General features: G+C 41.9%; 1 protein-coding gene across 3 annotated transcripts in view; it reads right to left on the bottom strand.

Annotated features, from left to right (window-relative positions):
- The window catches only part of zgc:123010 (RRM_SF domain-containing protein), a 62,579-nt gene extending 39,344 nt beyond the window's left edge, over positions 1 to 23,235 (bottom strand). For 2 of the 3 annotated variants that reach the window (XM_029698802.1, XM_029698803.1), the window contains exon 1: positions 23,060 to 23,233. In XM_029698802.1, coding sequence (XP_029554662.1) covers positions 23,060 to 23,117 — 58 coding nt within the window. In that variant the 5' untranslated portion in view covers positions 23,118 to 23,233. Of the gene's footprint in view, positions 1 to 23,059 lie in introns of all 3 variants that reach the window. The other variant, XM_029698804.1, reaches the window with a different exon arrangement.
- Between the last annotated feature and the right edge of the window lie 1,844 nt (positions 23,236 to 25,079).

The following is a 25,079-nucleotide window of genomic DNA, read 5'->3' as shown; positions in this document are numbered from 1 at the left end:
AATCACGTCCAGATGTGACTGCAAAAACCAGTCGCAAAAAACATGAAGCGCTACGATGAAACTGGCTCTCATGAGGAACACCACAGGAAAGGAAGACCCAGAGTTACCTCTGCTGCAAAGGATACGATAATTTGAGTTACCAGCCTCAGAAATTGCAGCCTAAATAAATGCGTCACTGAGATCAAGTAACAGACATCTCAAAATCAACTGTTCAAAGGAGACTGTGTGAATCATACCATAGTCAAATTTCTGCAAAGAAACCACTACTAAAAGGACACCAATAAGGAGACTTGATTGGGCCAAGAAACACACGCTATTTGATATTAGACCGGTGGAAATCTGTCCTTCGGTCTGATGAGTCCAAATTTGCGATTTTTGGTTCCAACCGCCGTGTGAGATGGAGTAGGTGAACGGATGGATGATCTACGCATGTGTGGTTCCCACCGTGAAGCATGGAGGAGATGTGATGGTGTTGGGGTGCTTTGTAGGTGACACTGTCAGTGATTTATTTAGAATTCAAGGCACACTTAACCAGCATGGCTACCACAGCATTCTGCATCTGGTTTGCGCTTAGTGGGACTATTTGTTTTTCAACAGGACAATGACCTAAAACACACCTCCAGGCTGTGTAAGGGCTATTTGACCAAGGAGGAGAGTGATGGAGTGCGGCATCAGAACCTGGCTTCCATAATCCTCCAACCTCAACCCAATTGAGATGGTTTGGGATGAGTTGGACTGCAGAGTGTATGAAAAGCAGCCAACAAGTGCTCAGCATGTGGGAACTCCTTCAAGACTGTTGGAAAAGCATTCCAGGTGACTACCCCATGAAGATGGTTGAGAGAATGTCAAGAGTGTGCAAAGCTGTCAAAGGCAAAGGGCAGTTACTTTGAAAAATATCAAATATAAAATACATTTTGATTTGTTTAACACTTTTGGTTACTACACGATTTCAAATGTGTTATTTCATAGTTTTGATGTCGTCACTACTATTTTACAACGTAGAAATAGTAAATAAAGAAAATTCCTTGAGTAGGTGTGTCCAAAAGTTTGACTCATACTGTATATAGATCCTACGCAAATATCAAAACCTGTGTAAATTTCTCGTGTCTTGTTTCTTTCCCACTGCCTCATATCCTTCTATGAAGCCTTCCTTTGGGCTGTATCAGAACATAGCCATCTTTTCTCTATGACTTTAATTTTAGGTCTAGATTCATTTTAGGATTTATTTTTATGAACTTTATTTTCATGCAGATACATTTTACCTAATAGCGGGAGTGTTTAATGATAATTAGCAATTATTTTGCAACTTAGTCTTTCCAACAGACTTTTGTTGCTCAAGCAACAAATCTGCTAGATACGCAGGGGTGTGGAGCGCTATGGCATTTCAGTAAAAAAAAAGGTGGACTTAAGACAATGCACATTTTCATTGCTTGCTAGTAAATAAGTATTCTTTAAAAAAAAGGATGGATTTGTCCGACTAATTATTCAACAGCAGTCGACAAGGTTGTTCTGGCTCTGAGGCCTAAAATGCTGTAACGTGTAAAATGGACAATGCACTAATCCTTTCCAACATTGTACAATTTGATACAAATCTTTTCTTAATTTATTATACTAATCAACACTGATCAGACCTGGTCCTAGCAGATATGCCACTCTAGGCAAGGATGTAAAAAAAATACCGCCCTCCTATCCCTGCAAAATAGAATAGTAAACTAGGCTATAGTGTCGGCCCACAATGTACTTTTATGAATGCCCATGCGTTAGCCCACTGTTTGTAAAACAGTTAATCCCGGTCATTTTGTTACATTAATTTCTCTTAATGCACATATTAGTAGGAGTGTAAATGTTGTTTACAGAGTTCACAACCTGATACACTTGTGAGAAATAAGACATTTATTTCATAATTTACATGAGCCATGTGAGCACTGAACATGTCTTTGGTGTCATGACATTGCCCTGTTGGGGGAGGTTTACGGTGACCAGTGAGCTTAGATAAGGTGGGGCTTTACCAAGCATAGACTTAGAGGACCTGGAGCCAGTGAATTTGGCGATGAATATGTAGTGAGGGCCAGCCAACAAGAGAATACAGATCGCAGTCGTGGGTAGCATGTGGGGCTTTGGTGACAAAACGGATGGCACTGTGATAGCAAACTGGATGTAGTTTGAGTAGAGTGTTGGAGGCTATTTTGAAAATGACATCGCCGAAGTCAAGGATCGGTAGGATAGTCAGTTTACGAGGGTGTGTTTGGCAGCATGAGTGAAGGAGGCTTTGTTGCGAAATAGGAAGCCGACTCTAGATTTCATTTTGGATTGGAGATGCTTAATATGAGTCTGGAAGAAGAGCTTATAGTCTAGCCAGACACCTAGGTATTTGTAGTTGTCCACATATTCTAAGTCAGAACCGTCCAGAGTAGTGACGCTAGTCGGGCGGGCGGGTAGCGATCGGTTGAAGACCATGCCTTTAGTTGTACTAGCGTTTCAAAGCAGTTGGAGGCCTCTGAAGGAGTGTTGTATGGCATTGAAGCTTGTTTGGAGGTTAGTTAAGTGTCCAAAGAAGGGCCAGATGTATACAGAATGGTGTTGTCTGCGTAGAGGTGGATCAGAGAATCACCAGCAGCAAGAGCGACATCATTGATATATACAGAGAAAAGAGTCAGCACGAGAATTGAACCCTGTGGCACCCCCATAGAGACTGCCAGAGGTCCGGACAACAGGCCCTCCGATTTGACACACGGAACTCTGAGAAGTAGTTGGTGAACCAGGCGAGGCAGTCATTAGAGAAACCAAGGCTATTGAGTCTGCCAATAAGAATGTTGTGATTGACAGAGTCGAAAGCCTAGGCCAGGTCGATGAAGACGGCTGCACAGTACTGTCTTATCAATGGCGGTTATGATATCATTTAGGACCTTGAGCGTGGCTGAGGTGCACCCATGACCAACTCAGAAACCAGATTGCATAGTGGAGAAGGTACGGTGGGATTCGAAATGGTCGGTGATCTGTTAACTTGGCTTTCAAAGACTTTAGAAAAGGCAGGGCAACATGGATATAGGTCTATAACAGTTTGTCTAGAGTGTGTCCCCCTTTGAGGAGGGGGATGACCGCGGCAGCTTTCCAGTCTTTGGGGATCTCAGACGATACGAAAGAGGTTGAATAGGCTCGTAATAGGGGTTGCAACAATTTAGGCGGATCATTTTTGAGGGTCCAGATTGCCTAGCACAGCTGATTTGTAGGGATGCAGATTTTGCAGCTCTTTCAGAACATCAGCTGTCCGGATTTGGGTGAAGGAGAAGCGGGGGGGGGGCTTGGGCAAGTTGCTGCAGGGGGTGCTGAGATGTTGGCCAGGGTAGGGGTAGCCAGGTGGAAAGCATGGCCAGCCGTAGAGAAATGCTTATTGAAATTATCGATTATCGTAGATTTAACCTCTAGGGTAGGGTGCAGTATTTTCACATCCGGATAAAAAACGTACCCGATTTAATCTGGTTATTACTACTGCCCAGAAACTAGAATATGCATATAATTGTTTGATTTGGATAGAAAACACCCTAAAGTTTCTAAACCTGTTTGAATGGTGTCTGAGTATAACAGAACTCATATGGCAGGCCAAAACCTGAGAAGATTCTGTACAGGAAGTGCCTCTCTGACCATTTCATGGCCTTCCACACTCTCTTTATCAAAAACAGAGGATCTCTGCTGTAACGTGACACTTTAAGGCTCCCATAGGCTCTCAGAAGGCACCAGAACGTTGAATGATGACTTTGCAGCCCCAGTAGCGCATATCGATAGTGGTCGATCTGAGAACAATGAGACGGGTGCACGTGAAGAGGCCATTTTACATTTTCAGTCTTTGAACGAAAAAGACGTCTCCCGGTCGGAATATTATCGCTATTTTACAAGAAAAATCTCATAAAAATTGATTTTAAACAGCGTTTGACATGCTTAGAAGTACGGTAATGGAATATTTTGAAATTCTGTCACGATACGCGTCCGCGCGTCACCGTTCGGATAGTGTCTTGAACGCATGAACAAAACAGGATATTTTAACATAACTATGGATTATTTTGAACCAAAACAACATTTGTGGATGAAGTAGAAGTCCTGGGAGTGCATTCTGACGAAGAACAGCAAAGGTAATCCAATTTCTCTTACAGTAATTCTTAGTTTAGTGAACACCAAACTTGGTGGGTGTCAAATTAGCTAGCCCGTGATGCCGAGCTATCTACTCAGAATATTGCAAAATGTGCTTTTGCCGAAAAGCTATTTTAAAATCTGACACCGCGATTGCATAAAGGAGTTCTGTATCTATAATTCTTAAAATAATGTTTTTTGTGAACGTTTATCGTGAGTAATTTAGTAAATTCACCGGAAGTTTTCGGTATGTTTGCTAGTTCTGAACGTCACATGCTAATGTAAAAAGCTGGTTTTTGATATAAATATGAACTTGATTGAACAAAACATGGATGTATTGTATAACATAATGTCCTAGGAGTGTCATCTGATGAAGATCAAAGGTTAGTGCTGCATTTAGCTGTGGTTTTGGTTTTTGTGACATATGCTAGCTTGAAAAATGGGTGTGTGATCATTTCTGGCTGGGTACTCCTGACATAATCTAATGTTTTGCTTTCGTTGTGAAGCCTTTTTGAAATCGGACAATGTGGTTAGATTAACGAGAGTCTTGTCTTTTAAAATGGTGTAAAATAGTCCTATGTTTGAGAAATTGAAGTAATAGCATTTCTAAGGTATTTGAATATCGCGCCACTCGATTCCACTGGCTGTTGACTAGGTGGGACGATTTTGTCCCACATACCCTAGAGAGGTTAAATCGGTGGTGACAATGTTTCCTATCCTCAGTGCAGTGGGCAGTTGGGAGGTGCTCTTATTCTCCATGGACTTTAGTGTCCCAAAATCTTGGGCAATTTGTGCTACAGGAAGCAAATTTCTGTTTTAAAAAGCTAGCCTTAGCTTTCCTAACTGACTGTATTGGCTCCTGACTTCCCTGAAAAGTTGCATATCACGGGGGCTATACGATGTTAATGCAGAACGCCACAGGATGTTTTTGTGCTGGTCAAGGGCAGTCAAGTCTGGGGTGAACCAAGGGCTATATCTGTTCTAGTTCTACATTTTTTGAACGGAGCATGCTTATTTAGGATGGTGAGGAAAGCACTTTTAAAAAGAGCAACCAGGCATCCTCTACTGATTGGACGAGGTCAATATCCTTCCAGGATACCCGGGCCAGGTCGATTAGAAAGGCCTGCTCGCTGAAGTGTTTTAGGGAGCGTTTGACAGTGATGAGGGGTGGTCATTTGACCGCGGACCCATTACGCACACAGGCAATGATCGCTGAGATCCTGGTTGAAGACAGCAGAGGTATATTTAGAGGGCAAGTTGGTCAGGATGATATCTAAGAGGGTGCCCATGGTTACAGAGTTAGGGTTGTACCTGGTAGGTTCCTTGATAATTTGTGTGAGATTGAGGGCATCTAGCTTAGATTGTAGGACGGCCGGGGTGTTAAGCATGTCCTAGTTTAGGTCGCCTAACAGTACGAACTCTGAAGATAGATGGGGGGCAATCCCTGTAGCTCAGTTGGTAGAGCATGGTGTTTGCAATGCCAGGGTTGTGGGTTCGATTCCCACGGGGGGCCAGTACGGAGAGAAAAAAAAAAATGTATGAAATGTATGCATTCACTACTGTAAGTCGCTCTGGATAAGAGCGTCTGCTAAAATGACTAAAATGTAAATCAATTCACATATGGTGTCCAGGGCACAGCTGGGGCCTGAAGGGGGTCTATAACAAGCTGCAACAGTGAGAGACTTGTTTCTGGAAAGGTGGATTTTTAAAAGAAGAAGCTTTAATTGTTTGGGCACAGACCTGGATAGTATGACAGAACTCTACAGTAGATTGCAACTCCGTCCCCTTTGGCAGAGAGAGTATTGTAACAAACAGAGAGAGTATTGTAACATCAAAAGGTTGGGGAAAAGAACAATCTTTATGTAATCCAACCAGTTGAAAGTGTCCGTTGGTACTTAAAGAATGTCAGATCAGTTGTCGTCTAAGACATTACTGATGATAGTTTGTCATCCTTTCTAGTTATCAGATTCACATGGAATTGTTGTGCAATTTAAATGTTTAAATATGAAACGATTTGTGAAAAGATGAAATGTAATTTTAGCTTCTAAATGAGAGAATTGTTTTTAATAAGTGAACTATGCTCACTCAGTGGCCCCGCCCAAGTGAACAGGCATTGATTGTGATCTATGAAAGACGCCATTCTCTCCCCTACTACAAAAGCCCATTGACGAAAGTCAACCCCGTGTTCCCGATGACGTGAGGACTGCTGTCCATACGTTTAAAAAAGGGCTAATATCAACTACAGAACTAAGTCAACCTCAACATGAGCTCTGGTTGCATGACTACAACCTAACAATATTAACATTGTGTTCCCAATGACGTGAGGACTGATGTCTATACGTTTAGAAAGGCAAATTGCAACAGAGATGATGATCGCAGTGCTGGAAGGATGAATGTGACTATACCAACCAGAATATAGCATGAGATTATAGTATGGCAACTTGGTATGAACTTTGAACTCTTATTCACTAAAGAAGTGATACATCCTAGACGTCGAGTTATCAGCAGCAGCTGTAAACGTGGGCTTGGAAAGGACGGACAATCGCTTAAGACAGGGTACTACCACAAGACATTTTCTTCAAAGGACGAGAGATCTCTGCTGGGCAACCCAGCCTTCCATCTACGACCAATCTATCGAAGTGCAGCTCATAGTAAATATTTCTTGCATTTTCCTTTTCCAAATGGACGGTTATTTAGAATGCATAAAAGTCTATTTACGATAGCATTGCTTCATGAGGTCTGATAGAGACCCAATCCTTTTGTTCCTCAGTCTTCCGGCATTTTCATTCAAACCCAACCCCCTCTCTTTGTGTAACCAGCCGTCATATCGGTTCCGTCCACTAGGGACGTTTTCTTGTATGACCGTTAGTAATCAATGTATGATCCATCTTGTGTATATGTCATTCTTTGTGATTATTTAGGTATTTAGTAAATAAATAATTAAACCAAATGTTGTATTGCTGATTCAACTTGTTAGCCAGGGTTTGTGAAGATAAGACAGACTGAATAAGGTGACAATTAATAATTGACTGCTATTGATATAAAAGATGACCAGGTCTTAAGAGTTTATTCGGAAGACAACAGCTCTATAAACATTCTTCCGTGGTGCCGACTTCCTAGTTAAACACATTTACATAATTTGTTTAATCAGGTAATATTAATTAGAGAATGTATTTTATGAAATAGCATGTCATGTCATTTAATCCATAGTAAAGACAACACTTTTCTCTGTCCTGTTAAAATTGTTGATGGAGCGTGCGCCTCAGCACGTATAGAAGTACCTGGTCTGCTTCATGCAAATGTAGAAGTGCCCACACTGCAATTTTTTACACTTAAGTTTGCTGAAAATAAACACAGTTGACAGTGAGAGGACGTTTCTTTTTTTGCTGAGTTCATGCCAATGCCATCGAATGACCTCAGCAGCAGGGTTTGACAGTATGCGGCTATTTTTGGAAAAGTGTGAGAAAACCCATCGGACTTCGTTTGAATCGTTTCGTTCATCGAAATAGGTTGTGTATTGAATTTTTTTATATGCAGGAAAGCCAACAGAAAAATACATTGTAGGCATGTGTCTTTATTTTGACTCCGTTAACCCTTTCATGCGTGAGTTCAAAATAGCTAACGGTCGCCCCAGTGCGAATTTTTTTATGCACTTGATGTTAGAAAGTTCTCTCCATTCCAGAATGTGATTGTTACGCAACAGTACATTTAATCAACGCTTCCCTCAAAAACAGGCTGCGCACCTTGGTTTATAGGCTGTTTTCAACTTGTCATTTTCTAATTATTTTCTAGCAAGTTTTTTATTTTCTAAGAACAGTTTGAATTGAGGTGTCCCGCCTCATTCACTCACATAAAAGTAGTTATTTTTACTTTTGCAGACCAATTAATTTTGACATTTCTGACCCGGACAAAACTCCCCAAACACTTCCCAATTGTTTGTGCAGTTCAAGTCTGCAGACATTTGCTCATCTCTCGTCCTGCACATTTCCCGTCTGTTGCCTGCATTGCAGTCATAGTTGTTTTCATTACCAATAATAACTTTGGAAATGTGTGCGTTTCTATCAAAGTGCCTTATTACGTTATAATAGTTTCTGCATGTCGTGTTGTGTCGTTTCCACTGTAGTATAACATTTGTGTATATTCCTTATAAAACACAGACACGCGAGGTAACGTTACTCATTTCATAACCTTTATGGTGTTATTCAATCATGCTTATGTAGCTAGCTACATTCTTCTATTAGCTCTGTAAAACAAAGCTAATTGTGTCAGACGTATTGGCTTGTTGTAATTTGAAGCTACCCTGGAAAAATATCTTGTACCACTTGGTCAATTTCTGAGTGCATTCCACAAAGCTGTTTATCATGTCCGCCTTATCCACCGCCCCCATTTTGAGGTTAGAGTCAAGCATGCAGTCTGGTTTGATTTCTCTCTTCTCTGAGGCCGACATAGTTGCTCTATGGACAGTGGAGGGGACATGGATGTCTTGTTTGTCATGCCACTTTACTGCCAGCTGTTGACATTTCTTATTTTGTTTAATGGGTCATTTAGGATGGCAGTAGCATTGTTGATGAAATGCAGTCATCGCAGCAGAACTAGGAAGCGGTCTTGGGAAAAGAAGGGAGTTACAAACATAGGATCTGTGCTCCAGTATTCTCTTAGGGAGTTGTTCTTTACTATCCCCATGAGGACTGTCACCAGGAAGGTATACATTTCACTAATTGTGGTTGCCCCCCCACTCCTGACTCTCTCTTCTCCTGTAGCTTCAAGGCATAGCGATTGGTCTCTACTGTCTCCCACCAGCTCCTCTGTCAGAAACAACTTGAAGCACTCTGCCTCAGATGGAAATGGTAAGGGGCGTTGCACTCCAGACTGTGACTCAAAGTCAACAGCAGGGCCAGGAGGGGTGAAATGGCTGTCAGCCTTCCAGCTACCACAGAACTCCTGTACTTCATCCATTGTTGGTCTGCCTCCACCACCACCAGCATCTTCAAAGGGAACTGGGACTTTGTCAGCGGACAAGGGGTCCTCAGATTCAGGGTTCTCAATGGCTGGGGGGCAGCTCCTCACTGTCAGAATCTGATCCATGACTTTCATACTCAGAATTGTAAAGAATGTCCAGAATTTCCATGTTTGTGAGTTGTCTCCTTTTGAAAGACATTGCTAATGCTACAGCTTAGCTCACTAGCTACATACATAACACTGAATGGCTCAGAGTGGGAGGTTACGTGATTGACTGCCGGCACACGCCATTTGTATCAATAAAATCACTAACACTATTTTGTGGGGAAATTATTGATATATTTACGTTTTTATTCACGTTTTCAAGTAACGGTGATAAATCATGCATTCCGATTCTTGAATAGATTGTTATGGGCATATGTGTGTAAAATACTTTTTTGAAGGTTGTTCTGATTATGATGAGCTAAGCTAATTCCAGCTATGTGTGTTTGTTGACATACAATGCATTCTGGGTTTCGTGTAATCGTCTGCCGGACCAAAGATGCTATAACAAAATGAGGTGAGTAAGGGTTCACTCATTTTTTGAGAACTTCCGGAAGTGAATGGTGGGATATGAATGATGGTAGACGACACACCCCTTCAAAATGCATACTATAAAACAGACCAAACTCATCTTGTCTTCTCTTATCTTTGGTTTCTGTGAGGAAAAAAAGCATGGCGGGGCGCTGAAACTAATCGTCGGATTACTTTTGATTTCTAGAAAGTGTTACTCAATTATTTCGATCAATGGTTAGCTCACCCGTGATGTGATTAATTATAAATAGTAATTGCTATTAGCTAATTCATATTGTAGTTTGTCAGCCGAGAGTTACACAAATATGACTGCTTGTGTTGCGTCACTCTTTCCTCAGTTACCGCTAGGACAAATGTAGCCTACATTTTCCGGTTTGGATGATTGTTATGCTACAGATACTTCTGTGAATATCTGAATATTGCATCCAAAAATAAACTGCTCACATTCTGGACATAACTTTGTAAGGACTGTTTTTGGGTAAATAGTTTGGGGAAAAAAAGTGTGGCCAGCTCAAATGCTGATTGTTGCTTCATTTGAAACTTGCCGTTCTAAATGAGTGTTCTAATCACACGGGTGTGACCGTACGCTTCAGGGACCACTGTAGAATAATCACACCCGTGTGATGGTATGTTAATGTTGTCAATAAGAAAATGCCATAGATCCTCTCCAACCTGGCATTTCTTAATTTATTGATTAAGTAATAACAATGAAATTCCATGATAACAACAAAGTTATGGCTTGTTTCAAATAGGTTTTTATTAAGAAGCATATCCATGTAAATAAGTGTGCAAACAAAATTGTTACATCGGTTACCGTGTACATTTGCCTGTCCAATTACCATAACCTCAAATTCCAAGACCGTCACAGCCCTACAATTGCTGAACATGGACAAAGTCAACAAACATGTTCTGGGAGGGGAGGTCTGAAGAGCTGGTTGACTTATCATATACTATACTTACAGCTCACTCACAGCTCACTCCCAGGTCCCCACCCAGCCATATCATGACTAGGGACCCAGGCAAGAACTCCTTCTCTAGTCCGAGTGCACACTTAAGGCCTTCCTACACTGCATGTTGGATATTCTTTTATGATTATTACACGTCACCAAATTAAAATCTTGATATCAAGCTGGCCAGACTGTACAATTTGCTTCAGTACATTCCGTGATTGGCTTGCGAGGCTACGTCAGCCGATGTAGGCTGTGTCAACTGCAAAGGTGTATTTGATCTCCGCATGTGCCAGCACCGCAAGCCTCCCTTTATGCTTATGCCCGAGTGAAGAGTTTGGAAAAACTGAATGTATGCATCTTCAAATTAATTCAAACTGTATACGTTCGAACTCAGATTCAAACAGGCTTCCCAAAAACATGGTAGCTGTGGTAAACATTTATTTTGATTGCCAATTTTTTTGCATGTACCAAAATCCCATCAGGTAGCCTGAATTCAGGTGTGTCATGTAAACAAGATTAAGGAAATTGTTCTTCTTGCAAAGCATCTAAACATTTACATTGAACTATTATATTAATCTGACAAGTCACAATAATCGGATTATGGTGTGCATACTCCGTGCAGGCCCTGTTCCTATTAGTCAGTCACCGGGATCAGCTCAGAAGACCAGCCACAATACAGAAGAAAGGCAAAACATTTCGGGCACTGACAGAACTTTGTCAGAGCCTACAACCACACGTAGGGGCTCTTAAGTTGACAGACCTAAACTCCGTCACACTGAACGAGCTAAGACGTCCGACAATTGTTTACAACCTAAGAATATGCCCAAAACGTGGACATTTTGTCTGGGACGCCAAAATCGTGGCATAATACGGCTAAAATCGTACACAGTCTGTTAGGGCCCCTTGCAGACATTTAAAGGGATAGTTATATGAAAAATGTACAACTTTATCGTCTTCTTACCTTGAAAGGAGCCGTACGACAACCTGCCCGCTCAACCCCATCCCCTCCTCCCTGAGACCTTCTCCCATTCCTCAATTCCCTCAACTAACCACTGTCTGCATCCCCTCTGACTTCAAAACGGCCAGTCACTCCCCTCCTCAAGAAACCAATATTCGACCACTCCGACGTCAAACTATAGGCCAGTATACTTTCTTTCATAAAAACTTGAGCACGCTGTCTGACCAACTCTCTCGCTATCACTCTCAGAACAATTTTCTTGACCCTAACCAGTCAAGCATCAAGAGGGGTCACTCAACCAAGACTGCTCTCCTCTGTGTCACAGAGGCTCTCTGTACTGCCAAAGCTGACCCTCTCTTCTCATCATCCTAAATCTATCCACTGTCTTTGACACAGTGAAACATCAGATCCTCCTCTCCAACCTCTCAGGGACTGGGCGTCTCAGGCTCTGCACACTCTTGGATTGCATCCTACCCTGCAGTGTGCTCCTACCAGGTGACATGGAGAAGATCTGTCACTGCACCACACACTACTGTTGTCCCCCAGGGCTCGGTTCTAGGCCCTCTACTCTTTTCTCTATACACCAAATCACTCAGCTCCATCATATCCTCAAAATGGTCTCTCCTATCATTGCTATGCAGATGACACTCAACTACTTCTCTTTCCCACCCTTCTGACACCTACACTACCATTCAAAAGTTTGGGGTCACTTAGAAAAGTCCTTGTTTTCCATGAAAGGCTCTGCAGGAGTTGCAAAATGAATAGGAAATAGTCAAGACGTTGACAAGGTTTTAAATGATTTTTAATTGAAAGTGTCCTTCAAAGTTTGCTTTTGTCAAAGAATCCTCCATTTGCAGCAATCATAGCCTTGCAGACCTTTGGCACTCTAGTTGTCAATTTGTTGAGGTAATCTGAAGCGATTTCACCCCATGCTTCCTGAAGCACCTACCACAAGTTGGATTGGCTTGATGGGCACTTCATACGTACCATACAGTCAAGCTGCTCCCACAACTCAATAGGGTTGAGATCTGGTGACTGTGCTGGCCACTCCATTATAGACAATACCAGCTGACTGCTACCTCCCTAAATAGTTATTGCATAGTTTGGAGCTGTGCTTTGGGTCATTGTCCAGTTGGAGGAAATTGGCTCCAATTAATGGCGTTGCAAAATGGAGTGATGGCCTTCCTTCTTCAAGATCCTTTTTACCCTGTACAAATCTCCCACTTTACCACCACCAAAGCACCCCCAGACCATCACATTGCCTCTACCATGCTTGACATATGGTGTCAAGCACACCTCCAGCATATTTTCATTTTTTCTGCATCTCACGAATGTTCTTCTTTGTGACCCGAACACCTCAAACTTAGATTAGTCTGTCCATAACACTTTTTCCCCCAATCTTTCTCTGCCCAGTGGGTGTTCTTTCGCCAATCTTTTTTTAATGGCCAGTCTGAACTTTTTCCATTGCAACGCAACCTAAAAGGCCAGCATCCCGGAGTCGCTTTTTCACTGTTGGGATTGAGACTTGTTTTGCGGGTACTATTTAATGAAGCTGCCAGTTGAGGACTTGTGAGGCATCCGTTTCTCAAACTAGACACTAATGTACTCGTCCTCTTGCTCAGTTGTACACCAGGGCCTCCCACTCTTTCTATTCTGGTTTGAACCAGTTTGCGCTGTTCTGTGAAGGGAGTAGGACACAGCGTTGTACCAGCTCTTCAGTTTCTTGGCAATTTCTCGCATGGAATAGCCTTCATTTCTTAGAAGAAGAATAGACTGACGAGTTTCAGGAAAAAAAAGTTGTTTCTGGCCATTTTGAGCTGTAATCGAACCCACAAATGCTGATGCAGCAGATACTCAACTAGTCTAAAGGACAGTTTTATTGCTTCTTAAATCAGAACAGTTGTCAGCTGTGCTAATATAATTGTAAAAAGGGTTTTCTAATGATCAATTAGCCTTTTAAAATGATAAACTTGGATTAGCTAACAATGTGCCATTGGAACACAGGAGAGAGGGTTTCTGATAATGGGCCTCTGGACACCTATGTAGATGTTCCATCTTTTTTTTTTTTATTGTTATGTTTTAAAAAGCAGCTTCCAGCTCAATAGTAATTTACAACATTAACAATGTCTACACTGCATTTCTGATCAATTTGATGCCATTTTAATTGAAAAAAATGATTTTCTTTCAAAAACAAGAATTTCTAAGTGACCCAAACTTTTGAAGAGTAGTGTAGGTGGTGACATGCATCTCTGCATGCCTGGCAGATATTTTAGCTTAGATGTCGGCCCAGCACCTCAAGTTCAACAAGACGGAACTGCTCTTCCTCCCGGGTAAGGCCTGCCAGCACCAAGACCTCCCCTCCCAAAGAACCCTGTTGTGACCCTGGACAACACCCTGTCATTCTCTGCAAACATTAAAGCAGTGACTCACTCCTGCAGGTTCATGCTCTACAACATCCGTAGAGTACGACCCTAACTCACACAGGAAGCAGCACAGATCCTAATCCAGGTACTTGTCATCTCCCGTCTGGACTACTGCAACTCGATGTTGACCGGACTCCCCGCTTGTACCATCAACCCCATGCAACTGATACAGAACACTGCTGGCCGCCTGGTATTCAACCTTCCCAAGTTCTCCAATGTCACCCTGCTCCTTCCGCACACTGCCCTGGCTTCCAGTCAAAGCTTGCATCAACTTCAAGACCATGGTACATGGAGCAGCAAGAGGAACCCTTCCTACATTTAGGCTATGCTCAAATCCTACACCCCAACCAGAGTACTACATTCTGCCACCTCTGGTCTCTTGGTCCTCCCAGCACTACGGGAGGACAGCTCTCAGTCATCCCAGTCAAAGCTCTTCTCTGTCCTGGCACCCCTATGGTGGAAACAGTTTCCCCTGAAGCTAGGACAGCAGAGTTAAATAATCCCACAGCACCCCTTTTCTAAACTAACACGTACATTTGATTTGACTGAGATGTGGTTGTCCCACCTAGCCATCTTAACCTCTCTAGGGGAGGTGGGATGAAATCGTCCCACACTATTCAACAGCCAGTGACAAATCAGAGCACCAAATTTAAAACCACAAAATGTCATAATTCAAAGTTCTCAAACATAGGACTATTTTACACCATTTTATAGATACACTTCTCCTGAATCGAACCACGTTGTCCGATTTCCAAAAAGCTTTACAGCGAAAGCAAAACATTAGATTATGTTAGGAGTGTACATACACAAAAAAAACAGCCATTTCCAAGCAACTAGCATGCATCACAAATACCCAAAACACAGCTAAATGCAGCACTAACCTTTGATGATCTTCATCAGATGACACTCCTAGGACATTATGTTATACAATACATGCATGTTTTGTTCAATCAAGTTCATATTTATTTCAAAAACCAGCTTTTTACATTAGCATTTGATGTTCAGAACTAGCATACCCACCGAAAACTTCCAGTGAATTTACTAAATTACTCATGATAAACGTTGACAAAATACATAATTATTTTAAGAATTATAGATACAGAACTCCTTTATGCAATCGCTATGTCCGATTTTAAAATAGCTTTCGCCGAAAGCACATTTTGCAATATTCTGAGTACATAGCTCGGCTAGCTAATTTGCCACCCACCAAGTTTGGGACAACCTAAACTCAGAAAAAATGGATTACCTTTGCTGTTCTTCGTCAGAATGCACTCCCAGGACTTCTACAACAAATGTTGTTTTGGTTCCAAATAATCCATAGTTATATCCAAATACCGCCGTTTTGTTTGTGCGTTCAGGTCACTATCCGAAGGGTAACGCCCGAGCGCATTTCGTGAATTTTTTTTTCCAAATATTCCATTACCGTACTTCGAAGCATGTCAAACGCTGTTAAAAATCAATTTTTATGCTACTTTTCTCGTAAAATAGCGATAATATTCCAACCGGGCAACGTTGTATTCATTCAAAGACTGAAAGAAAAAAAATTGAGAAGTCTCGTGAACACGCATCTCCAGTCTCACTGTCCCCAGGCTGACCACTCACAAACAGAGCTGCTGTACTTTGCCCAGAGACAGCAGACACCCCATTCCACTTTCTGGCGGCTTTAGAGAGCCAATGGAAGCCTTAGAAAGTGTCACGTTACAGCACAGATGCTGTAATGTCGATAGAGATGCAACAGAAGGACAACAAATTGCCAGACAGGGCACTACCTGCATGGAATCTTCTCAGGTTTTGGCCTGCTATATGAGTTCTGTTATACTCACAGACACCATTCAAACAGTTTTAGAAACTGTTGAGTGTTTTCTATCCAAATCTACTAATTATATGCATATTCTAGTTTCTGGGCAGGAGTAGTAACCAGATTAAATCGGGTACGTTTTTTATCCGGCCGTGAAAATACTGCCCCTTTTACCACAACAGGTTAAGATGAATGCACAAACTAAGTCGCTTTGGATAAGAGTGACTGCTAAATGTCAACACTTTAAAATAAACAAATGTTAAACTGGAAACCTGACTCAGTCATCTCCCCCTCTGTCCTAACTTATACCTCATGTCTGTAGCTGCCAGCATTAGTACCCATTTCTGTCATCCTTCAATATCTGTTTGGATAAATCAGGATGTTCATTAGCATCAAACAAAATGTATTTGAATCAGTAGAAAGAAAAAAGATGCATCTATTCCCGCTGGTGAAATCATAGGACACATTTATCATCACAACATTACAAACTTCTGGAGTCTATGGAGTCAGAGTAATAGAAGAGCTAACCACAATGCCTTTCATTATCAAACTACGGAAGGACTTGAAAGAGCAATAAACCACTAGAAATTGGATTTAAATATTCAACTCAACAAAACATTTGACAACCTACATAATTCCTGCAACACACTGAATGGCAAATGAGGGAGAATTATTGATGTATACTCTTAGGAAAAAAGTGCTAAGTAGAACATATAGTCTACTTCTGCTTGTCCCTATAGGACAACCACATTAGGTGCTAGGTAGAAACCGTGGCAAAGTGTTCTACCAAGAAAGAGAAATGTACAACAACAATCAATGTGTGTGTGTGTGTGTGTAAGGAGAAACAGATGGGCATGCTCTCTCTGATTGTCCTCTAAGATTGCACAGTACACCAGAGGAACAGGCTGACCCTAGCCCACCGGCACATAGGCTATTGCATAATAGATACTGGGGATTGGGCAACACTGTGGCCCCGTTAAAAATGACTTCCGAAAAGGGCCAATCAGGCAGGATAAACACCACACCACTTTGCCAAAGCACAGCCCCCACACCACTCAAGGGAAATCAGCAGATCACTAACTTACTACCATGAGACAAGATCGAATACAGCCCAGGAAGTTATCCCCCACGCACTAGCCCTAGGGTGCGCAAAACCAGACAGGAAGATTGTCAGTGACTCAACCCACATAAGGAAGTAAAGTACAGTGAACAAAGCCTGGCATGCAGTGATGCGCCCTTATAGGGACAACATGGGAGTGTGTGAGCAGGCCAGTGACTCGGTCTCCGTAATTGGGTCAGGGGCGGAGAATCCCAGGAGAGAGAGTGGAGTGCCGGCCAGGCAGACCGCAAGGGTGGTTCCTCTCGCCAGTGCCTTGCCGTTCACCTTAGCACCCCTGAGCAACTCAATCATAGGACCTACTTAAGAGATGAGTCTTCAGTAAAGACTTAAAGGTTGAGGTTCGAGTCTGCTTCTCTCTCATGGATCAGCAGACCATTCCATAAAAGAGGCGCTCTACAGGAGAAAATCCAGCCTCCAGCTGTTTCCTTTGAAATTATAGGGACAATAAGAAGGCCTGCTTCTTGTGAGCGTACTGTACGTGTATGTACATTATATAGGGAAGACTAAATCGGAGATAAGTAGGAATAAGTTCAAGCAATGCTTTGTAGGTTAACAGTAAAACCTTAAATCATCTCTAGCAAGAAGCCAGTGTAGAAGCTAGCACAGGAGTAATATATATTTGTTGGGTTCTTGCAAGAATGGGGGCTGAGTAGAGGGTAACATACAGTGCCTTCGGAAAGTATTCAGACCCCTTGACTTTTACCAGATTACAGCCTTATTCTAAAATGGATTACATTTGTTTTAATCTACACACAATACCCAATAATGACAGTGAAGAGGTTTAAAGCATTTTTTAAAAATGTATTAAAACAGAAATACCTCACATAAGTATTCAAACACTGAGACTTGAAATTGAGCTCAGGTACATCCTGTTTCCATTGTTCATCCTTGAGATGTTTCTACTAGAGGTCGACCGATTAAATCGGGATGGCCGATTAATTAGGGCCGATTTCAAGTTCTCATAACATATCGAAAATCGTTATTTTTGGATGCCGATTTGGCGTTTAAAAAAAAATAAAAAATTTACACACCTTTATTTAACTAGGCAAGTCAGTTAAGAACACATTCTTATTTTTTATGATGGCCTAGGAACGGTGGGTTAACTGCCTTGTTCAGGGGCAGAACGACAGATTTTTACCTTGTCAGCTCGGGGATTCAATCTTGCAACCTTACGGTGAACTAGCCCAACGCTCTAACCACCTGCTTTACATTGCACTCCACGAGGAGCCTGCCTGTTACACAAATGCAGTAAGAAGCCAAGGTAAGTTGCTAGCGAGCATTAAAATTATCTTATAAAAAACAATCAATCATAATCACTAGTTAACTACACATGGTTGATGATATTACTAGTTTATCTAGCCTGTCCTGCGTTGCATATAATCGCTTAGGTACACGTTGCTCCAACCATAAACATCAATGCCTTTCTTAAAATCAATACACAAGTATATATTTTTAAACCTGCTAACATGAATTTCTTTTAACTAGGGAAAATGTGTCACTTCTCTTGCAAACAGAGTCAGGGTATATGCAGCAGTTTGGGCCGCCTGGCTCGTTGCGAACTGTGAAGACTATTTCTTCCTAACAAAGACAGCCGACTTCGCCAAACAGGGGGACGATTTAACATAAGCGCATTTGCAAAAAAATCAATCGTTGCACGACTGTACCTAACCATAAACATCAATGCCTTTCTTAAAATCAATACACAGAAGTATATATTTTTAAACCTGCATATTTAGCTAAAAGAAATCCAGGTTAGCAGGCAATATTAACCAGGTGAAATTGTGTCACTTCCCTTGCGTTCATTGCACGCAGAGTCAGGGTATATGCAACATTTTGGGCCGCCTGGCTCATTGCGAACTAATTTGCCAGAATGTTACGTCATTATGACATAACATTGAAGGTTGTGCAATGTAACAGGAATATTTAGACGTAGGGATGCCACACGTTAGATAAAATACGGAACGTTTTGTTTTCGAGATGATAGTTTCCGGATTCGACCATATTAGTGACTTAAGGCTCGTATTTCTGTGTGTTTATTATATTAGAATTAAGTCTGATTTGATAGAGCAGTCTGACTGAGCGGTGGTAGGCAGCAGCAGGCTCGTAAGCATTAATTCAAACAGCACTTTCGTGCGTTTGGCCAGCAGCTCGTCGCTGTGCTTCAAGCATTGCGCTTTTTATGACTTCAAGCCCATCAACTCCCAAGATTAGGCTGGTGTAACCGATGTGAAATGGCTAGCTAGTTAGCGGGGTGCGCGCTAATAGCGTTTCAAACGTCACTCGCTCTGAGACTTGGAGTAGTTGTTCCCCTTGCTCTGCATGGGTAACGCTGCTTCGAGGGTGGCTGTTGTCGATGTGTTCCTGGTTGGAGCGAGGAGAGGGACGGAAGCTATACTGTTACACTGGCAATACTAAAGTGCCTATAAGAACATCCAATAGTCAAAGGTATATGAAATACAAATCGTATAGAGAGAAATAGTCCTATAATTCCTACAACCTAAAACTTCTTACCTGGGAATATTGAAGACTCATGTTAAAAGGAACCACCAGCTTTCATATGTTCTCATGTTCTGAGCAAGGAACTTAAACGTTAGCTTTTTTTTTTTTTTTTTTTTACATGGCACACTTTTACTTTTTTCTCCAACACTGTGTTTTTGCATTATTTAAACCAAATTGAACATGTTTCATTATTTATTTGAACTAAATTGATTTTATTGATGTATTATATTAAGTTAAGTGTTCATTCAGTATTGTTGTAATTGTCATTATTACAAATAAATAAAAAATAACAAAATTGGCCGATTAATCGGTATTGAAATATCATAATCGATCGACCTCTAGTTTCTACAACTTTATTTTAGTCCACCTTTGATAAATTAAATTGATAGGTAATGCACACACCTGTCATCTATATAAGGTCCCACTGTTGACAGTACATTTCAGTCCAAAAACCAAGCCATGAGGTCGAAGGAATTCTCCATAGAGCTCTGAGACAGGATTGTGTCAAGGCACAGATCTGAGGATGGGGACCAAAAAAATTCTGCAGCATTGAAGGTCCCCAAGAACACAGTGGCCTCCAACATTCTTATATGGAAGAAGTTAGAAACCACCAAGACTCTTCCTAGAGCTGACCACCTGGCCAAACTGAGCGATCGGGGGAGAAGGGCCTTGATCAGGGAGGTGACCAAGAACCCAATGGTCACTGAGTTCCTCTAGTTCCTCTGGCGATGGGAGAACCTTCCAGAAGGACAACCATCTCTGCAGCGCTCCACCAATCAGGCCTTTATGGTTGAGCAGCAAGATGGAAGCCACTCCTCAGTAAATGGCACATGACAGCCCGCTTGGAGTTTGCCAAAAGGCACCTAAAGACTCACCGAACATGAAAAACAAGATTCTCTGGTCTGATGAAACCAAGATTGAACTCCTTGGCCTGAATGTCAGGCGTCACTTCTGGAAGAAACCTGGCACCCTCCCTACGGTGAAGCATGGGTGGCAGCATCATGCTGTAGGGATGTTCTTCAGCAGCAGGGACTTGGAGACTAGTCAGGTTTGAGGCAAAGAAAAAGAGCAACGTATAGAGGGCTATTTGATGAAAACCTGCTTCTCAGACTGGGGCGAAGGTTCACCTTCCAACAGGTCAACGACCCTAAGCACACAGCACAGACAACACAGGAGTGTCTACGGGACAAGTCTCTGAATGTCCCAACCAGAGCCCGGACCTGAACCCGATCTAACATCTCTGGAAAGACCTGAAAATAGCTGTGCTACGACGCTCCCCATCCAACCTGACAGAGCTTGAGAGGATCTGCAGAGAAGAATGTGAGAAACTCCCCAAATACAAGTGTGCCAAGCATGTAGCGTCATACCCAAGACTCGAGGCTGTATTCGCAGCCAAAGGTACTTCAACGAGGTACTGAGTAAATGGTCTGAATACTTATGTAAATATGATATCAGTTTGTCATTATGGGGTATTGTGTGTACATTGATTAAATTGAGAGAAAAATCTATTTTAAAATAAGGCTGTAACCTAACAAAATGTGGAAAAAGTAAAGGGGTCTGAATACTTTCTGAAGGCACTGTAGGTGTTGTCTGAAGATATGTTTTGTGAGTATGGATTTAAATATGCAAATGAAGTGATGAATGGTCTAGGAATTTCAGAGGAGTGCAGCAGAGCTCAAGGCACTGCAGGTCCCCATTGGCCATGAGTCTGGTGTTGGGGGTGATAAGCCAGAGTTAGATGAGTAGAGTGAGTGACATGGGATTTAGCTGTGAAGCATGTCAGAGAGGTAAGAAAGAGCCAGGAAATGGAGAGATTTGTTGGTGAGCATAGGAGTTGGAGTGGATGTGATATTTTCCCAGGTTTTGGTGTAAAATTAAGGATGCAAGGATAGAGAAACCAACAACAAGTGTGAATGCTATTAAACCTTTGAGACAATGTGCACAATAGTGAAAAGTAGCATAAAGTCCAACGGTCAACAGTCTTATTTTATACCATAACATCAGATAAGGACCCAGAGGAGGGAGAACACCATCTTTTGCCCTTCCCCTGCCAACCCATCAGAATGCCTGCAAAAAGATTGAGCCTTAACGGTAACACCAAAATTATGTATCTTTCAGGGTGATCCCTGAACAGAATTCTGAACACATTGAAGAGGGTTGACAGAGGCTATAGAGAGGAGTGTTGCAGTAGTCCAGGTAAGAGGTGACAATCTGACAAACTGTTCAACGCAACAAATGAGAATGCACAAAACTTGGTGGTTCAACTTTGCAGAGCAGAAAATCTTATTGGTGTGTGGATCTGATGGAGTCAGAGACTTGGGTGCTTTATGGGGAAAACCAATGGCTGTGTGTTGTGTGCCCTTACCCTGTAAAGAATACAAAGTTATTTTAAGGTGCCTATGTCATGTAATCAAGTAGCTATTGAATTTTAAGTGCTTATAATATACATAGTTTTTTATGTAGGAATCATTTTATGAGAAAACTAAAGGGTGTGCAACATGCCTTTCTACATAACAAAGGACAGTAGACATTAGGTTGCTAAGTCACATGCTTGAAGAGCTATTGAAATGTTACAATAGCTTAAGTGCATATATCAAATATTGATATATGCACTTAAATGGGAAAACCAAAGGGTGTGCAATGTGTCCCTACCCTGTGGACATTCCAAAGTTGGTTTGTGTTGTCTAGGTCACATGGTCAAAGAGCTATTTAATTTTATGTGATTGTATAAATAAAAATGTAGGAATATTTGAGAACTAAAAGGTTGTGCAACTTTCCTCTATGTAAGTAATAAGGGACTGTTTAAAATGAGGTTGCTAAGTCACATGGTGTAACAGCTGTTGAAAATGTAATAATGCACTTTATTGACGGTCCCTAATTAGTTGCATTGACAGTGCTCGAAAAAATGAGCATGAAACTTTGTCTTGTTGAATGACAACAAAGACTTTATTGAAGAATCCCTAGTGTTGACCAATCACTTTGGCATGCCTCAAGAAAAAATGCTACAAGGTTGCTGTGTGAGATTATGAAACTCAGGTCGGAATCGTGAAAATAAGACCTGTGCAATGTTGTACACGTTTATTCCTTCATAAAGAGCCAAACCGGAGGTATGTAGCTCAAACCGTTCGCCAGCATTTGAAGTTTGAAGGTCCGAATATCGAATCAAACCAACATTTGCCACTAAGAGTTGCCCCTTCGCTCGGTCGACCACCACATTAGACCAATGTAGCAAAAAAAGACTAGCTGGACAGCGGCATGTGTAGCCTATTATTTTAATGCATTTCAACTTCTAATCATCAACAAGCAGCAAAAGAGCCGAACTTTGTTACAAAGTAGTTATTCTACCCGTGTAACTTGGCACGTTACAACCACTCAATGAAATTGTTAATATCCTAATTCTAAGACGAAATATTTTTAATTTAACCTTTATTGAACTACGCAAGTCAGTTAAGAACAAATTCTTACTTTACAATAACGTCCTACCCCGGCCAAACCCTCCCCTAACCCGGACGACGCTGGGCCAATTGTACGCCGCCCTATGGGACTCCCGATCACGGCCGGTTGTGATACAGGCCGGGGTCGAACCAGGGTGTGAAGTGTTTAACGACAATGGAGGAAAGTTCGAAGAGTTGGGAAAAAGTGGAGATTTCTTACCGCTCCCAAGCCCCAACAGCCTGCAAATGTCCCGTGTGAACCGCATGACTGCGACCATCCAGCATTATCGTCTCAAATACCCGTTAATAAAATCAAACACATTGTTACAAAGTGAACATGGGAACAATCGCTGTCAACCGGGAATCTGGGAGGTTTTGTCAGGACTTCCTTCTTCTTTAAATATGAATTGGCGGATCGCAACCAACTGAAAAGGTGCCTACACCGCCACCTACTGTACTGGAGTGTGAGGCCAGTATTTCTCTTCTCTTGCCCTGTGTTTCTGCCTACTGTTCTGGAATTCATTACACTTTGTGACAAAAAGAGGACAGAATTAAAAAATAAATAAAAAGCCCTACCAACTAAATGCGTCAGCCTGCTGGCACCTAGCTGAACTCAGGCTAACGTTAGCTGAACCGAAGGAGTATGCTCCCATACTCCCTTAATACCTTTACTTAAAAAAAAGAGATGCTATAGCCAGTATACACTTCCTCAAAATTGTCAGAATTAGTCTAAGATAACACAAGAAATCGTCATTCATTTTGACGTTTTTGCTTAAAAGAGAGCTTAGTCGCACAATTTTACATCTAACTAAGATGTTTGGTGCAGTATTTTTCAATGAAAAAATGAGCATGAAACTTTGTCTTGTTGAATGACAACAAAGACTTTATTGAAGAATCCCTAGTGTTGACCAATCACTTTGGCATGCCTCAAGAAAAAATGCTGACTGCCTGAACAGCTGAAAAAAAACATTCACTGAAGTCCAAAACTAAAAAAAGTCACAAAATGTTGTCATAATATAAGCACGAACTCTACCGAACTGTTTCAGCTGGGAAACATGCAGACGCCTTAACTCTACACCCATTAAAACCACACCACTATTGCACTACTTGGCCCTATCTGATCCTACACCAGGCCGGCAGCCTGGGAAGACGGGACGCTATCATTCAACACACATTGTAACTCCTCTGCAATAAAATCTTGTACACCGAAGTACTTCTCTGCAGCTGCCACCACAACATATATTTTCTGTTATTTACATTCAATTTCTGCGGAACAGTTGATAACCATGTCTTTTAACGCTAAGAAGCCAATCTGACTGAAACACATTATTCCTATCACTCTCTATTGGCCTCTGCCTACTCACATGGAGCCTCTTAGGATGCATTGCCCTGGACCTCTTTTCCTCTGCAATTCTTCATTGCTCAACCTGCCTTTCTCTCACCGGACACTTCTGATTTCAAGCACCATGGGTACCCCTACAGTTAACACACACAGCTTTTTCCACCGACAATACACATTCCTTTGTCTCATGCCCTCCTGCACACTTCTCACATCAAGGAATCTCCCTTCTACACACTGATACGACATGACCACATGCTTGGCACCTACAACACCTAATTGGTTCGGAACAAAAGTCACAGGTCGAAGCACGTGGTGCACTCTGGATGGAAAACACACAAAAAATCAGCACGAGTCCACTTCGAGGTACTTTCACCAATTCAACAGCCTCTAACCTCTTCTCCACCCATCCGGACACCACATATGGATCAGCCAGAAGGCAACGATCCATTATCTCCACAAATCTCACTCCCACTGGGCCAGAATCATCCTTGTCATCATTGGGACTAGGCCCGAACTCGGCGTTCTACACCGCACCTGCCACTGCAGGTAATTCATCCTCACTCTTGTCAGGTTCAATTTCTGAGATACCAGAGTAGTCGGGGCTTCCTGCGCATCGGCATATTGTCGTTGGTGGTACCACACAATGCCAACTAGTGATGGGTTGTTCGCAAATGAACGGCTCTTTTTGAATTTATCTTTTTTGGTGAACGTCGGGAACCGAATCGCATTGGAGAAAAGAGCCGTTCATTTCGCTCCCTGATTTGCATACTGGTACTACTGCTTTTGAGCTACAGATAAGTTACAAAATAATTCTCTAAAGAGGGTGAATCCTCAAATACAATAAATAGTGGGGAGAGAGAGTCAATTTGGTCCACGTTAATTTTTTCTGAGTGTTTTT

The sequence above is a fragment of the Salmo trutta genome, chromosome 18 (genome assembly GCF_901001165.1).
Source record: "Salmo trutta chromosome 18, fSalTru1.1, whole genome shotgun sequence".
Taxonomy (NCBI): domain Eukaryota; kingdom Metazoa; phylum Chordata; class Actinopteri; order Salmoniformes; family Salmonidae; genus Salmo; species Salmo trutta.
The sequence above is the reverse complement of the archived record's forward strand: the minus strand, read 5'-3'. Positions and strand labels throughout refer to the sequence as shown.